The following is an 18,558-nucleotide window of genomic DNA, read 5'->3' as shown; positions in this document are numbered from 1 at the left end:
AAACAACACAGGTTTACCTTTGATGTCATATCAGTTTTTATTGATATAATTTCAATTTATAATTTAAAGTATTTATTGTTAAATAATCGTACGAATCATTACGAACAATATCAAGTAGAGATATCAAAGTAAGAATGTTACATATACTAGTTCGCAAATTTATTGTTATGTATAAATCTAGCCGATGATAATAATAATTATCATGATATATTATTTATATAGTTACATAAAGCTTCTTTAAATAAATGGATAAAAAATATATTTGTCAATCACCTTCTTTCTTTAAGTGCTAACGTTTAAAATAGCACAAAAATTTTATGTCTAAATTTGTAAACCACAATGATAATTATCAACATAATATTTATTTCGTTATAGCTTTCTTGTATATAAACAAAATAAAAGAATCACCTTAAGATCCTTTCGGTCTTTCCTTGCATTTCTTCTTTGCTTTTTCTCGCGTAAATAAATTATAATAAGCGTTGAAATGAAACATTTCGATATTGGTTTGTATCATTTCGAAACAGGAATTTAGATGTTGAGGATAAACATAATTTAGCAAAATTTTAATTCTAATTTGTAATTGTTGTTTTTAAAAAACGGAATTGCTGTGATTTAAAATCATTAATTTAGGAAAGTTATTTTTAATATATGAAAAAATTAGAGATTTTCTAATGCAACAAAAATATCACAGATTACAGGTAATGAAAATAAATATTTTCTGACTAAACATAATTAAGTAAATCGCCCGTATGGCTTTAAAGTACAGTTCTCCTATTCCATCACTTTATTTTATTTTTAAATTCGGTGTAAATATTTCAAATAGTAATCACAAATTAATAATAATGTGGTTGCAATTGATTAATTAAAATTACATGCTTACTATCGGATTATCTTTTTTAATAGAAGATTTATGTAATACAGAAAAAAACTTTTAAAATAGTAATTAAATTGCGATTAACATAGTTTTTTCTGTATCCTATACTTATACTTAAACATTCAATAATAGTAAAGGGAACGTTCTTCTTATTCTTTTAAAAATTCTAAGTTTAATTTTTTATGTTTATTATTCTTGTGAAATCAGATTCTAATTAAATTAGTAAATAAAAAAGTGGTCTTATACAGTGATAAAATGTAGAACTTCTATAATCTTTTCGTAGTCTTGAAATTGTAAAGGAAAATAAAATAAGAAGTTTAAGAAATATAGCGTATTTGCAAACATTGTACTGTTTATTTTTCTCTTCTTTTGAGTTTTTACGTAGCTCCGTACAGCATAAAATTTGATAGCAAAATAAAATAATTATTTTATGACAACATTATGTGATATTATTAATTCAGCCATTCAAAAGACAAAGTGATAAACATCGTTTTCCCAAAGATCTTCAATTTTAGTACTAGATTTTATCAGATGGATAACGTCCAATTTTTCAGAAATTAAACGAGAAATTCTAACGGAGTTAATCAATTTGTCTCTTATATGGCTTTATTACAAAACTGTAATATACCATAAAACTATATTTTACACATATACTCTATTAAATAATTTAAGTTTTTCATCACTCGAGGAGTCTTTAACATTATATAAGAATCAGTCGTAGATAGCTTGATTTAATAACTTAATATTAAATAGCACGTCGTTGAACATAAACATTTAATACTAATAATATTCTCTTTCTAAACCTTGCAATATTATTCCGATTCCAATGTTCCATATTATGCTTTGAAATCACGAAGCCTAAATTTTACATCATATTCGTGGAAGATACTTAACCATTTTATTTTATTAAAAATTTTGTTAAATTTTGTTCAACTTTTTCTCCCGATTGTAATTCTGTTTATAATCGATTCAATTGTATATAACAAATGATTATGCATTACATTCAGGGAAATTTTCTTGTGTTTGAGACATTTCTTCTTTTGCGCTATGCTTTTTAATGCTTTTATTAAATGTCCAAAGTCCTCCCATGTACCATAAAACAACACAAGATAAACTTAAAATTGATGTGAAATGGAGTGCGCTTACGTAGCTCATCATTTGATCATGTACTAAACCTTAAATATTAAAACAAAAAAATTAATAATAATCCAGAAACTTATTTTTCTAGTTGCATTAATAAGTATTCTAGATACAGTATGATACTAATATTTGTACATATGTATTCTATTCAATAAATTCTATCCATTCCATCGGTCACATACTGTATCTAGCTTTAAAAATGTAATAATATAATAAACTGTATTACACGATGTATTTTGCTTTGTATTTCACATAATTTTTAATAAAAAATGTATTAATATTTTATAATGAAAGTAATTGTGTAATGTGTCGTATAATGTATTGCAAAGATTGTGCATTTTATTTTTGATAATCATTCGATGATTATAAATATATATATAGTTTGCGTTTCATATACAGGAGCATAGAGCTATGGAAATCTAAATATTTTCAATCACTATTGGTTACATGCAATACGCGAAAATGAGAAAAAAGGTGCAGATAATATCGTTTAGTTGAAAAATATGAGTTGCCTTTTGTATTTACGAAAACATTTGTCAGACTACACATTTATATCGTATGGAAAATGTATGGGGATAATAGTTGATTGAAATTGGAAGTCAAGCATTTTGTGTAGCCGAGTTGTATAAGTATTCATATGTTACTCTTTGATATATTTATTTATATTTTTATTCGTGTGTGAAGCATTTCTGAACTTTCCATCGTACGAAGGATAGCCAATAAGGAGTGTACTCTATATATTTAAGATGTAAAAATTTAATAATCTTTTTTATATTTTTATACACACAGCAAAGCAAAAGTATTTAGCACATTGAGATTTACACACTGAAAACGCGCTAAGCGAATCGAGGTGAGGCATAAAATGTGGGTCAAAATGAGAAAATGCGAAAGAAAAGCACAAGAAGAATGAAATCAGGTGAGACAAGATTCGGTGTAAACTTATTTGCCAGTTTTATTCCGTTTACTTTCTCTCTAAAATTAAAATTAATTTCGTAAGTTTCGGTTACTTTCATTATGAATGAAGCTACAATTTGTTTATTTATATGGTAGTCGCGTATTGCACAAAAGAAAGATCTCTGATGATAACGAAAAGTAATAATTGAAATAGTAATAAAATAACAAAACAAGTTTCTAAAGAGCAGAGATATGCATAAAAAATTACCAGGCAATAGTAGCAATTATAATTTTTAATCAGACAAAAAAGTGAATCTGTGAAAGGTAAATTAATCAATAAAGGTAGGAATGGACAAAGTCGCTAACAGCGTATTGTACTAGTTGATGCGATTGTGAACAATAAAAAAGTATTAAAAAATAAATATAAAATAAGGAAATTGAACATAGTTCTTTACCTATTAATGGGCCTATGGCAATAGATAATATACCATTGCAAACCATTTGCATCCCATATGCAGCTGGAAGTCTGTCAAGAGATACATAGTCAGGAATTATTAGCGTTTGGAAGACAGCTTTCGTTCCTTTAGCGATTCCAATAATTAATGCAACGCCGATTACCACAATGTACGTACTGCCCCACGTTGATAATACTGAAATTAACGTTATTAGTTCTGAATTTCTTTTATAAAATGTTATTTGCTAATTGTTCAATTAATAAAATTTTATTAATGTACTATTTATTTATTTGTCTTACTTATTTATGTGTCTACATATACATATTGGTATATGTAAATATTTTGTATATTTATACGACTATTATTTATCTATTTTAACTTATAAATTTGCCTTAAATTAATATTAATATTTTTTGTAAATTAATATCTATTCTTTGCGAATATTGAATTTTATTCGTATGTTGGCAGTCATAAATATTTTATTCTGCTTTATCTTTTTTGTTATATATATGCTGACGTAGTTTTTTACGGTCAAACCTGGTAAATATGTTTTATATATAAAGTAAGAAAAAATGTATTGATGAACATACGTACGTATGTATTATAGATCGTCTGAAACTAGATTAAATAGAAAAAAGTAAAAGAAAGATAAAAAGAAGATAAAACAATATAACAGCACCAAGATAAAAAGGAAAGTTACTTACTGAAATTAGCAGACTTTTATATAAGAGCTTAACAAAATGGGCATATTAAACTGATAAGAATAAGCGATTTATTTATTGACATAGGACGAAATAAGAAAATGAATTTCATAGAATGATATCTATTGTGGGTAATGCTCATTTAACTATCATATCTAAATGAAAAATCGATTCATTGTCATTTGGTATTTTCATTATAACGTTTTACTAAAGCACTTATGAATCTATGTTTATATGATATTTGTTACTTATTATATTTTTACTCATAGAATAAGCTGACAATGTTTTGCGAAAAAAGTTAAGACACCCACCGTATGAACTGACCAACAAGATGTAAGTTCTAATGTCATAGAGATTTATGAAATAAAATTTTTATATATAGTACAAGAAGAAACAAATATAAAATATTAACATCAATGAAAACATCAATAAAATATTATCAACAGAAAAATAAAATAATTCGTTCATAAATGCTTCGGTAAAACCAATATTCGTAACTTCTATTGGTTCTATGCAGATTATCAGAAACCTGAAATCAACCCACCCAGCAGGTCGTATATTCGTTGCCATGAAGGGGTCGATTTCTCATTTTCGAATATTTTACGTTGCTTTACGTACTGGTCCTTCCAATGGTGGATCCTATTAAAGACAACACGTAAAGGTTCCTGGATGTCCAACCAGCTTTGTGCGCAAGGAGTGGAATGCAAAGACGTCCGGTAATATCTGACACAGCTTGGATAGACATTATGGTTGCGATCGAGTCCCTTTCAAGACCAGAAAGTTCGGTTAGGACGAAAGGAATCATAATGTTGAAGTTTGTTTCAGCGACTAAAGACACTCCCATACCTGTCGTAAATAAAATGCGATAATGGTGGAGAATTTATTATGCATGTATATTTTATATTCTTTATATACAAAGAGTCTCGCATAACGTGGTCAATCGACTAGATTATGTTCTTACGTGCAGAGAAGATAAATCAGCGAAGATAAACGAGCAGATTAAGATAAAATTCTGTTGCTTTTATTTTTCAAGAAAATCGATTTTGAAGATTTGTACAATACGCGTGTACAGGATGTTTCCGAATCGGTGTAATTAAAAATATAAATGACGGAACGACAGCCTTATTTCTCATTAGATTAATGCTAAAGATTTATCGAATATGCTTACATTTGAATATGCTCTAGACTTGTGCTAGTTACGTTTACATTTATAAACATCAACAATCTTATAACTTGTTATCGTTCCCAATTCAGACTCCGAGTCTTTGTCATTCTATCGTTGTGACTGCGTAAAACAATCGATAATGAATTGTCATCTTCCTATTATAAGAACTGGACAAATATTTATAAAAAGAAAAGTAAGAAAATAGAAAGGACTGTGGAATAAGAATAAAAAAATTCTTGAATAAAAATTTTTGTTCGGTCTTTTATCTCTTACTATGTATTGCAATGAGTCAAGAGAATTGCGATGATGTCTGTTAAACGTAGACATAAGTGAGATCAGAACCGAATTAAACCTTTTTGTAGTCTGAGATTATCGACTCAGTTACAACGAAGGTCCCATTCATAGAAAAATAAAAGTAAAATGATGGAGATAAAAATTATGGAAGATAAAATATAAGATAAAAAATATGGAGATGGAAATTAAAAAAATATGAAATAAAATTTATTTTGTAATAAATTATATTTAAAACTAGTTATTTATTTAAAAATTTTTGAGATGATGTATAAGTACGTACCTAAGCATACGCGTACTTGATCAATCTTCAACATTGATTTATTAAAAAATAAAGCTTTGTGCGAAAAGATACTACTCTATATTTTCGGGTCAATTTTTATATAAATTCATCCTCTTAGAGCTACACTAATATTTTGTCCGAATTCCGTATAATCGAGAATAATATAAATTTGTAAAAAATATCAAAACTTTAAGAAAAAATTAACTTTAATGATATATAACTCTTTCACAATGTAGTAAAAGATGAAAATTTCATATCTTAAATGTTATTATACATTAAAAAATTATTAAAATATATTATTCATTGAGAGCTGAAAATATAATATTTCATATGTTTCGTATTAGAAAGATAGCTTCACGAAATATAGAAACCTATAAGAAATCTTTAAGAGGAAGAAATAATTATTTTTTTAATTCTTATGTTATCTTATTACATATTGCATAGAATGAGCTTGTAAAATAATTAATAAATTATAAAAGGCCACATTTATCAAATAATTTTTTAAGTAGTATTACCTAGGATGACGGCGACATAACGACTATCCTTTAAAAGATCAAGATCCATATGCTGTGTTATTTTTCTCAAAATCGACTTCTTCTCTCGTTTGTTATTTTCGCTATTCACATTTTCTGATAAATTCTGCTCAAAATTGCTCGTATTTTGTTCCAATCGTTCTTTCAATAATTTAGAATTAGCACCGTCGTTTTTGACATCAGTTACGTTTTCAATTTTTAATCTTTTGACTTCTTTCAGTATCCTGTTTTCATTGCTCTCTGCGGAAGATGCCGTGATGTCATTGTCCTTTGTTATACTTGTAATCTATTACAAATTAAACTTGACCGTGAACGTTAATCATTGTTATCTCCATGTAATAAGAAGACAGTGAACAATAAAGGATGTATTATAGCTATATTTAAGCAAGCAGATGTTTATGCAATTATTATACGAAAAGTAGTAAAGTACTGATTATAATATGTATTTATTGTGTGCAATAAATATTTGTATAAATTACATTTTTATAATTATGTATATAAAAATAGAACTTACATAAACATTCATAGTTTAATAATTACTAGCAATCATAATCAATGAATTATATTTGATAATCATGAATAATAAAATATTCTCGTAAACTTGATCAGAATCAGAAAGTTTCATTTTAAATATATTATGCATATAAAAATGTTTGCAGAAAGATATATACTTAAACAAAAGCCAACCCTGTTTCTCTGCCTATACGCCTACTATTAAATAGATTTTGTTAGAAATAAGAATTTTAGATTTCAATTATACATAGAGATAACATCTTACATAGCTAGATTAAAATACTATTCTGTACCTATTCTCCAGTATTTTCGTAAAATATTTTTTATAGACTATACATACATACCTATAGTCAGTATCTTGTTACTTGTCTATCAATATATTATTGTTATGTACTACTTAACTTATTAGTTTGTAAAAACATGTGTACATGATTATTATTTACACAACTGTTGGACGTACGAAATTAGTGCATAAAGTTATGAATACTATTTGTAACTTTACAAATAATTCATGTTTATTCGTCTGACTGCGGAGATTAGGCTTTTAATTTATTGTATTAAAATTGCTATGAACGCACTATTGCTGTTTGATAATGTAATTGTATAAAGAAGTAGAAAAGATTTATGCAAAACGTATATAGAAACGTATATGTATATGTTAACAAAATGATAATTCAATGATGTATCATTTATTTAATTTTATTTCCTATTTGTTTTGTACCTATATTTACTGTCTTTTTTGTGGTCCTTTTAGAAAAAAATATTCAGTGTACATATATAATAATATAAAGTCCCAATAAAATCAAATGAAATTTTGTATCAACTAAATAATGATAGTGCATACACAATACTAATATAATAAAGTAGATAAGCATGATCGATAAAAAGAAGGAAACATTTTGAGATAATCATTTTCAGACGTAATATTTGCATGCCAGAAGTCATTCCTAAATTTATATGCAAAGTTCATATCAAGCGTTTTATTAATGTTTTTGAATAATCTAATTCAACTATATATTAAGCTACCTTTCGTCAACGAAGTAAACTAAAAAATAAGTTTAAAGGAAGTGAATAGTCGATATAAATTTCAATTAATTGTGAAAGGCGAATTACTGTAATTGCTAAGAAATTAAAATCTAGTTTCAAGTACTAAATACATCGTTCAATGTCCTCTTAACACATACACATTATTCTTCTAATACGCTTATTAAACTCACTTCTTTTTCCTTAAATGGTCTCAATAGCGCTGCCCCGATCAATGAATGTATCGCTATACCTGCGATAATCAAAAGAGTCCCAGTGGTAGCATAATTTTCCAATAATTCTGCTATTAGAAGTGGCATCAAAATAGGTCCAAGGCCAGTTAAAGTTACTGACAATCCCATAGCCACATTTCGTTTTTTCCGAAAATAAGTGTTCATCGCGAGATTCGTGGCTGGAAAAATGATACCATGACCGATACCTATAAATTACGATTTAATATCAATGTCTATGTTTCTCGGCAGAACCTTTTAGCTTAATAAAATAACGTTTAACATCTACAAAAATGTTAATCTTTTCACATTCGATATTGCGTATAAGCAACATTGTATTTTAACTAAACTCAAACTAAAAAGATAGATATATTCGTATATACTTTTTTCGATTAAACTAATCTCAAATTTTACTACAAATGTATCTTCTTTAAAAAACTATCCCAAAGTGTTTTTCTATCAGTCATCATTAATTTCTCTCACAAGCTAATGGAAAGACTAATGATTTTTTGTTTCAAAGATCTAATTTAGTTATGTTAGAGAGATGATTATGTTAGAGTCCATTGCAACAGTGTTTCAATTTAAATACTCTTCAAGATGTATTTATTGTGTAGATATTTCTTATCTATTACTACTATCTCTGACTACTTATTATCTAACAAATTCACCATCATATTGATTTTCACAGAATTTTGATATTAATTATGTACATAGTTTCTATTCTTTGCAAACATATAATACGAAAGAAATATGTTATTTTAATCTACTTGCATTTTCATTTCTCACATATAACGTCATAGATATAAAGTCAAGTACACCACGAGAATAATGTGCTGTTTTATTAGGATTAAAAAAAAAAGCAAACATCCGGTAGAGATTACTCACCGACGATAATACAATAAGTGATAATAATGGCGGGAAGAGAGACTGCGAATGCAGTCGCACAGATTCCAATGGCAACGATAAGACCACCAAGAAAGGCAACTTTTCGAAACGTGAATTTCTTCATTATTAGACCGCTTATCAGACCTAGACTGCTTGTAATGGTACCATTCAAATGAACAATTAACGATGTCTGTGTTGCGGTTATATTGAGTGAAAAAAAACGTTCCCTAAAGATTAGCCCGAAGCTTTGCTGTATTGGAAGTACCGCCAGCTATAACATATTCATTTTTACTGAGTAGTTAGAAATGTATCCGTGCTCCCACATACATATGTAGTAAAATAAAATCGTTTCAAGCCATTTAAAATTATTTTACAATATAACAGTATAATCTTTACATTAAATGCAAAAATCTGTTAATTTAGCAGGTTTTTATAACAATTGTTGCACGTGTTTGATAAATATGGACTAGATTCGGTTTTACCAATATCTCAGTTTAATAAATGTTCAAGCTTGATACTTAGATATTATCTAACAATTTAATGTGTGCATATAATTTATTTAATATCAAATTAAATATTGATAAATACATTTATATTCTCTTGCATTAATAATATGATTTAGTGTACAGTAAAAAGGAAAGGAGAATAAGCTGAGTTGTACAGTACAAACAATAAATTGATTAATTGAATAATTGCATAATTTGAGATTTCAAGTGTAAAAACAGTATATCCTTCTTCTTGTTTACTGTCCTTGAATAGTTTATCCACCTCACATGTCATAAATTTATTTTAGTAATGTTATATTTTAGCTGAGCTCATATTTGAGCTTGTAACAGAATATGTTATTTGGAGTGTTTATGAAGAATATAGTTGAACATAGTTCAAAGTAAACATAAATTTTTCTACATATAACTATATTGTTTACAATTTATTAAATATTATTTTAATTTAATTAAATTTTATTTAATTATAAAAGCTATTTCATTTATTTAAGAAATATCACCGTAAATCATGAATTTTTCATAGATGTATCAATATTTTATGTGTTACAATTTTTGGGGGAAAATAATCATAAATAATTCATGAATCTACTTCACAGAATATTTATACAACATATTTTATGCTGTATTTTTACTTTATATCATATAGATATTTCTATACAATACAATATGTACAATACTTCCATACTAATCCTCGCTATTGATATCTACTATATAAATAAACACAAAAGAAAGGAAGTGACAAAACAATTGCTTTTAGTATAATCTTTCAAGTTCGTTAAGTTTGTTTACCATACAAGGTCTTAGTTTTCGGCTTATACGGAAAAATATTCTGCTGCCCAGCCTTAGTCTTCAAATTCAGTTCTGGATTGAGTTAGTATTATAATACAAATCGGCTATTTGACAACACGACGGGGCGGCCAAGCGCAGTAAATTCCCTTATTGGCATTTATATAAACAACGCTGGCTGATCGCTTCATGGCGCGCTACAACACCGGGTTAACCACTACTATATTAACTTAACTAACTCAATCTAGTTTGAAAACTAGAGCCAAGGTCGAAAATTACGGTCGACCACCAGTTATATGTATAAAAATAGGTGTTCAAAATATCGAGCTTTGTAACATACATGAAAAATAATTGATCTTTGACAAAATGGTGATATTTTTTAAATTTCCAACGGTTTCAGGTAAAACTACTAGTGTCGTTACACTTCCAATTGATGCTGTAATGAATCTGACATCCTTTTTATAATGATCATCATTTTGCATAGAATGAAATGTAGCCGTAAATGTAGATACGTTGGTAGTGTATAATTTCAAAATCAATAATATTATTACATAAAATGAACCATAATATTGTTTCATTGCGGTTTTATATTTTGAAAATTAAACAAAAGCACATGCGTGTGGAATATGTCTCATAGTAAGTACATATGTATGTATCTTGTAAGTCAATTCAGAACACGCGATGCCTCTATGCCTATAGCTTGTATAAGAGACTGGAAAACAGAAAACTCACTGGGGAAACTCACATTAATGATTGTCACGCCGATGACGATTATCCACGCCCAACCTCTATCAGCTTGACCACGTGACATTTTATCGATCATCATCGAGATACTGCTTCCACTTTCACGTTACGATTCCTATAGGAATGACAAGCGTACGGCGTCGATCCTTTGTTTCTTTCGTGCCTTGGAGTCGATCGCAGACTGCAAACTTAACGTGTCGACCAAATACAAGACGGATTGGGTAAATGATAAGATACGCGCTAGCTTGGATAAGTACTAGACGTTTACGTCTACGCAGAGACATGTGTATATACCAACTGTTTACAGTTCCATAACTTCCATAACCACAGAGAAATCGAACCGTACTGCTGTTTGAACAGTCAGTGATGCTCGCTTTTATATTCGTAATTACGTGTTCATTATTTGTAATTAAAAATGTTTTTAGAAGAGTCGGTCTGCGTCTCTTTAATCGATATCTTAATTGTTCAAATCGGTAAAATATATAAATTGTTCCTAGATATAATTGTGAAATTAAGTTTCAATAACAAGGCAGTTACAAATTATTATTATTATTATTATTGGAGAAACCTTTCTGTTATTTTGTTAGAGCAAAAGATGGGTTTCTCTATTAAGGAATTTATTTGATGAAAGCAGATATAAATACAATTAAATGTATGCACTTATAAAATCCACATACAATTAGCGTAAAAAGTATTCGTACAGTAATTTATTTAAAAAAAAAATATTGTACAATATCGTTAGGAAAATTTGAATAAATAAAGGATATTTACATATTCTTACGAACCTGCAGAATAATTTTCATGAAAGAAAAGATGGAATATCTATATTCTTTGTCGAAATATTAACAAATATTTAAAAAATGGTAGAAATATATGCGTAATAAATGAGTCTTATTAGTTTTTCCCATTAAACCGTAACTGTAGGAATACTTATTCCTCATATATTTTTGCCATTTTTTTAGATATTTGTTAATATTTTCATATGGGATATAGATATCCCGTCTTTTCTTTCATGAAAATTATTCTGCGGACCCTTCATTTATTAAAATTTTCTTAACGAACGATATCTTTTGTTGAATTTCATTGTTGTACGAATACTTTTTACCGTGATTGTACGTATCTTAATCTTTTACATAATTTAAAATAATTTACTTTATCTTTCATGTAACTTACTTTTCGTATTTATGACTCTAAAAAAGAAAAACACAGCATACAAGGACAAAATTTATATTATTTCAAACGATGAATAAAGTATGTATATTCGTACAAAATGATACACATTAATTCGCAAAAGTAATGACCATTTCTGGATCGGTCCTGTTTCGATCTTTTAAAATTTACTAAATGAAAAATGTATAGACACTTTTCCGGATTAATCTGATTTTATTAAAAATGTAATCAAAGTAGAGATCAAATATAATAACAATAAGTATCTTAAATACTTTACATATCATACATAATCTGTGATCTGTGATGAGGCTCGAATTAGTGTGTGTTCCTCTACACTATATGATATTAAATATTATTGAAAAAAATATATCTTTTTTAATATTGTATTTTTTTGTAATTAAGAAAATAATAAAACACTGCCTATAAATTATTATAATGTCCAACCTATGTTATTTTCTTATAATGCGTACTTTATATACCGAGCACTAATTTAAGCACTATATTTAAATTAATGTTTTAAATGTATTTCTTTTGTTTTTTGTAATTTATATTTACTTAAATACGTTACAGGATTGGATAACCAAAAATTATTTATAATAACAAACAAATATTTTTGTTGCATTTAATGCTTACTAAGATTCATTTTGATAAATTTTTATCTGTCTAAATAATTGTTAATTTCGAATATAATGTATAATTGTAAAGCGTAAAACGAGAAAATCAAATTATTCTTCTTTTTTTTCAAAGAACGATATTAAACGATGTATCTGTTTGAGGAACAGTATTTTATATACTTTATCTTTTACTTGTCTTAAAGTTCGGCTCCAACGTTTTGTTTGATATTCATAAAATATTGTTTTCTTGATTACAGATAGCATATTTCATATGACATTATAAAACCTAAGGTCTACAAATTATAGAAGATAACAGAATAACGGAAAAGTTTGTAAGAAGTTATATTTATATTTTAGGACACTTCAAATGTATGGTTCTTCTTAACATTATCTATAATCCAACGCTCAAAGTAGAAAGTGATTAGTTTATTAAACACATTTCTATATACGAGTTAATATGATTATTCGTATATGATAATATTGTTAATACGTATTTAACTGATCTTTATGAGATATGAAATAGTTCAACACTTTTTACACAACTTATATTAGATACCAAAAAATATTGCCTCTTAAGAAAATTATCAAGGGGGATTGAGAGTATACATGTATATTTTTATACTGGTAATGATACGATAGAATAGTACTTGATAATTGATAAGTGCAGTAAGAAATCTTTACTATTATCTTAATTGTTGTATGACTTTCTAATATCAAAAAAAGAGAATGTAAAGACGAGTAAAAAGATGTAAGAAAACATACTAGAAAGTTATATTGTACTAAAAAGATTATTAATACACTCTTAAAGTATTTGCATTGATATAAGCACATTTCGCATTAGCAGTACTATAATATTTTGTACAAATAAAATTTATGAGTCTATAATAGTATAATCACAAAATATAATTGGAAAAAATTCTGATGAACATTACTACTTGAACCTGGTTATATGATTTATTTAACTTCGTATTTTAAAAAATTAATTTTTAATTTACTATTAATTTTAAAATAGAACATTATGATCCAATAAATATCTTTTGTTTCTTAAATAAATTCAGAATCTCTAAAATAGATAGATAAGATAGATATTAGACAGTTATACATATATTAATTGATAGGTACTTATGCGTAGAATGAAAAAATCTGAAACGCAAGCTTTTAAACACGATAAGATGATATTAATGACAAGTGCTTCAATTACAAAGAATAAAATTCTTCATCATGTATCCTACTTTAGCCTATTGTTTAATAATGGTTTGATGGCCCCGTTACTACTAGTTTGTCCAACTAGGTAAGCATTTGTCCCAAGTGAAAATGGCCACTTGATAATACTTTTCCTTAGCTTCAAGCGTTCAATTGGATTGAATTGAATTATACGTTTTATTCTTTAGCAAGATATTTAATAAATGTTGATTTAGGAACGGCCTTTTAATTCAAAACGTACGATTTGTAATACGTAATTGCATTATTGCTAGGAATTGAGTTCAAGATTTAATTATTTTAAGGGAACGTTTGAAATATTTTTTAAATTTTGTTTACGTTAGTAATCTATGATATAACAGATATTAAAAATAATTAATTCTTAACAAACATTATGAATTATTTCATAATAAGTAACAATAAAAAGTATAATTTATATTCGGATTACTGAGAAGTAATTGATAATTAAATTATTGCAAAGAAAATGAAATTCAAGTGTATATCATTTTTATGGAAATTATTGGCAAGATGAAATAACGAGATGTATACTAATTTTTAAATTATTTAAACATTTTGTTTATAGAAATTCGATGACATTACGATGTATGAAATTTTATTATTAATAGATAAAAGATTCTGGTTATATAGAAAGGAAGTTATGGACATGTCAGTTGTAAAAGGACATACAGGACCTCCTAACTCGCTGATTATTGATATTTTTGTTTTATATTTTATTATTGATATTAATATTTTTCTTACATTTAGATGTGTCCGATTCTCTTAATAATTCGTGACATTATTCTTTTAAATAATGACTAATAATAATTATAATAAAATAATAAAATAAATAAACAATGATAAATGAAATTTAAAAAGTAAAGATTATTTAGCTAAGAAGATAAACCAAGATAAATTAATTATTTATAATTAAAAGTGTAACAATGTATAGCAATAATATATATTTCATATATAAAATTATTACAGTTATTGTGATTTATTAATTTGTTAATAAGGTAAAATGTTTGACTCAGTGTAGTTTTGAAACAAATGTAAAATAAATTAGTAAATTCGTAATCCTTATTTTACTTCGTGTATATACATACAATACAATAATAAAATAATATACAAACACAACAACAATACACAAAAAGATGTCTGAAATTAAATAAACTAATTTTAGCTACGAATATACAAAACAATTTTCGATTTTCGGAAAACAGGAATAATCGAAATTATCATCACTTACTTTGCTGTGAACGCATAGAAGTGTTCTTAACGGTACAGTACAAGTGATGCAGTAACAATACAATACAAAAATGAAAGGGAAGAGAAACAAATTTTGTATATGCACAACATTTGAGCATACATGAATTTATGAAAAAACTGGGTTGTGACTCACTATTTATAGAAAAACATAACAAAATTTATGACAGAAAACGGAAGTCAGAGAAAATGAAAAGGAGAATAGACTTACAATTTCTTTGAAATAAAACGTAGTTTCTCATTTCTCGTTGCATTGCTTGAATTATGACGATACATCAAGCGATTACATTGTAATTCGCACTTAGATATTATCACTGTTAAAAACGCGTTTCATGAACGTAACTACCAACTACGATAACTGAAACTACAACGAATACAATTTCCTATTGTGTTCATTCATTGGAAATTACCGTATTTCCTGGTCGAACGCATTCTTGGAAACTTTTCACTGGTAGCTGCTGCGTCGCGTTCTGGCTCGAGTGAGGCACAAAAATAAGCAACATATACTCCGAACAGAGCTGCGGACTATTTGTGACTGGCTCGATGAAGGGAAGTCAACCGATAAAAACCGGCTTCGTGACTCGACTCTAAGCCGAGTCTGGTCTTTGACTTGTGGCTTCATTTACGTGCATCATTATGCCAACTTCAGACGAGTGGCTTGCGGCAAATTGCCGCAACAATGGCGAGCTGGAGGAACGGAGAAATACATATGTATGTGTCTTTTTTTTGTGAGACGGAAGAATTTTATATCTCCGTTCCTCCAACACTGCCGATTTGCCACAAACAGCTTGAAGCTGGCAGTTCTACGTGCTTTACCGCACGAATAATCAAAGTATAAACGCGAAATGATATTCGGAATAATTAGCAAGTAATTTTTTCCATTGTCACGTATGTTGTAAATGCTTAATTAAGACTTAGAAGAAAATATAAGTTCCAAAACAGTGATTATCGTTAATCATATTATTACGCAATAAAATTATTACGTTAGTTGAGATAGGGTGTAGTGTGTAGAAATATATTATCCATAATATGATAAACTGTAATACGACTATATCATATTATTTATTACATCATTGTATGTTTGCAACTGTTATAAAGTTGAAGTCGAGATTACAGTTATCCAATTTATGTAATTCTCTGTACAATCTCTCTTAAAAAGTAATTAAGCTTATTTATGCAGTCTATTTTAATTTTGAAATATATAATTTCTTTATTATTAACTTAAGATACTGTGTTCACGAGAAATTAGGAACAAAACTAATAAGGGAAATATGGAACGATCAAAGTGGGAGTTAGAGAGACGGAACGTGAGGAGAGAATGGGATATGCATGCGGGTTTGAGAATGTAGCAGAATCTAGAATGTGAATGCAGAGATAGGTGTAAGGGGAAAAGGTGGGAGAAAATTATGAGTTCGAAATATAATCCATAATATAGATCGGTCAAAGCAGAGGTGGAGTCAGCATATATTCCCAAATTGAAACAAGAAAGCAAATTTTCCTGACTCTTAAATCATATAAAAATAGCAACATTCAGGTGGAAAAATAAGTAACACAAAAATAGAAAAATGTCGAACTGTTACATAACTTACTTGAACATCAATCGTACAGCTTGATTCTGAAATTCTCCCTAATTTCCCTAATTAAAAATGGTCCACTATCATCTCTCGACGGTAGTGAAACCATGCGACGATTGTTTTACTTGATAAAGCAGAGGAATCTCTTGATGATTTTATCTGAAGGCAACCGCGCGTTCTTGGAAACTGAATCAACTGTAGCCGGAATTACACTTAATTTGACCAATATTGCGATAAAAACGTCCAATTCCGCCTTCGTTTTCTGATCGATTATACAATTTCATCGGTTTTCCATGAACCGATCAATTTTTTCTTGTGCGCAAAAGGCCATATCCGTTTATGCAAATAATAGTCGCTCCCTTTGAAGTTGCAAATTACACAAATTCCACTTTACATATCCCGTATTATATAAAAACATACAACAACAACAAAAATAGCAGAAGGAGAACAAGCTAAAAGAAAGAAAATAAAATGAGAACAAACGCAAAAGAATTTAGAAAACACATGTAGACACTCCGAACGCATTGCATAAACTGAAAGAAGCTGTTACCTGCATTCTGCAAGACAACTGAATCATATTAGGCCGACAAGCCAAACATCTGCAATACACATGCATATACATAGAAACATTTGACTTATCCTATATGGCCACCAGCCACGTGCACTTGTACACGCTAGCAACTCCACTCAAAATCAGAGGCATCAAAGTAATGTTTAAAACGTGCTAAAAACGCTCAGCTTTACATACGTGTAACTTTTGAGCCGCTCTATTCATAAAGTTAAGACTTACATTTTAGGATTCTACATGTCTAAAACTCTTAAATGACAAACAGAAAAAGCAACAATTTTATATCTGACAAGCCAACGCTTAGCCTTGATATTATTTACGTTAATATTAAAACAGATAAATAGAAATATTTTAGAAGAGCAAAGACGAATACATTATACATGTTTGTTATGTGCCAGAAAATATTTTCGGAATGTATGTATTCATAAATATGTCGTTGATATAAATTTTTAGTGAATAATTTCTAATAGCAGATTACAAAATAGTTTGAGCTTTATTGCAGTAAGATTTTTCAAAGTTCTTACATACAAATGTATTGAATAAATGTGTCTCCAGAAATATTTACAAATTTAAGAGATTAAAACGTTTTAATTGTAATAAGAAATACTCTTCCTCAGACATTTTCAATTAAATAGAGTTTTGAATTGTCATTTAAGAACTTTATATTTAAATATGAATTTTTATTTTCATTTTAAATGAAAAGAAATATTATTTTCTATAATTCTGTATGTATTTGTACTTAAGTATGTACATATATTATTATATTGTATGCATTGTATGTATTTTTAAATCTACGAAGAATGTTATTTTATTTATGTAAACAATATTGATATTTTATAGAAATAAATTTTGTTCTGGGTGTGTTTTATATTTATTTTCTTTATTAGGAAGTTTATATAATTTTAATTACAATAACAATTTAAATTCGACATACTGTTTTTGTCTATAGAGGTAGGAAGATATGTATAGATACAATACATCGACTAGCAGTTAATTTTCGTCATAATATTATAATAGATTGCGACAATTTTTCTTAATTCTTTCACTTTAAATTCTCATCAAAAGTGCTCCAAAATTGGGTGCATGAAAGATCCCTACGATATACAAAATGTCAGGTACATCTCATTATGAGAATAATAACATGAAATC

The 18,558-nt window shown here is 27.8% G+C and overlaps 1 protein-coding gene across 2 annotated transcripts; it reads right to left on the bottom strand.

Annotated features, from left to right (window-relative positions):
* Positions 1–1,201: 1,201 nt before the first annotated feature.
* On the bottom strand, positions 1,202–15,924 carry LOC117165778 (monocarboxylate transporter 14-like). 2 transcript variants are annotated; one of them, XM_033349150.2, is made up of 8 exons: positions 15,479–15,924; positions 11,022–11,208; positions 8,988–9,258; positions 8,067–8,311; positions 6,319–6,622; positions 4,683–4,910; positions 3,364–3,558; positions 1,202–2,049 (listed from the first exon to the last, which is right to left on the bottom strand). In XM_033349150.2, the coding sequence occupies exons 2-8, from the start codon at positions 11,100–11,102 to the stop codon at positions 1,865–1,867; spliced, it is 1,509 nt and encodes a 502-aa protein (XP_033205041.2). In that variant the 5' UTR covers positions 11,103–11,208; positions 15,479–15,924; the 3' UTR covers positions 1,202–1,864. The 2 variants fall into 2 exon arrangements, with proteins under 2 accessions (XP_033205041.2, XP_033205042.2); XM_033349151.2 differs by having other exon boundaries at positions 11,022–11,201.
* Positions 15,925–18,558: the final 2,634 nt, after the last annotated feature.

This window comes from Bombus vancouverensis, chromosome 3 (assembly GCF_051014615.1).
Source record: "Bombus vancouverensis nearcticus chromosome 3, iyBomVanc1_principal, whole genome shotgun sequence".
Classification (NCBI taxonomy): domain Eukaryota; kingdom Metazoa; phylum Arthropoda; class Insecta; order Hymenoptera; family Apidae; genus Bombus; species Bombus vancouverensis.
The sequence above is the reverse complement of the archived record's forward strand: the minus strand, read 5'-3'. Positions and strand labels throughout refer to the sequence as shown.

Bases quoted from the DNA above. Each gene is read 5' to 3' on its own strand.
- LOC117165778 (XM_033349150.2), bottom strand. From the start codon at position 11,102: ATGATGATCGATAAAATGTCACGTGGTCAAGCTGATAGAGGTTGGGCG. The intron at 3,559-4,682 runs GTACGTAAAGCA...CGTTAATTTCAG, and splicing joins ATCCACCATTGGAAGGACCA to TATTATCAACGTGGGGCAGT. The intron at 2,050-3,363 runs GTAAAGAACTAT...TTAATATTTAAG, and splicing joins TGCCATAGGCCCATTAATAG to GTTTAGTACATGATCAAATG.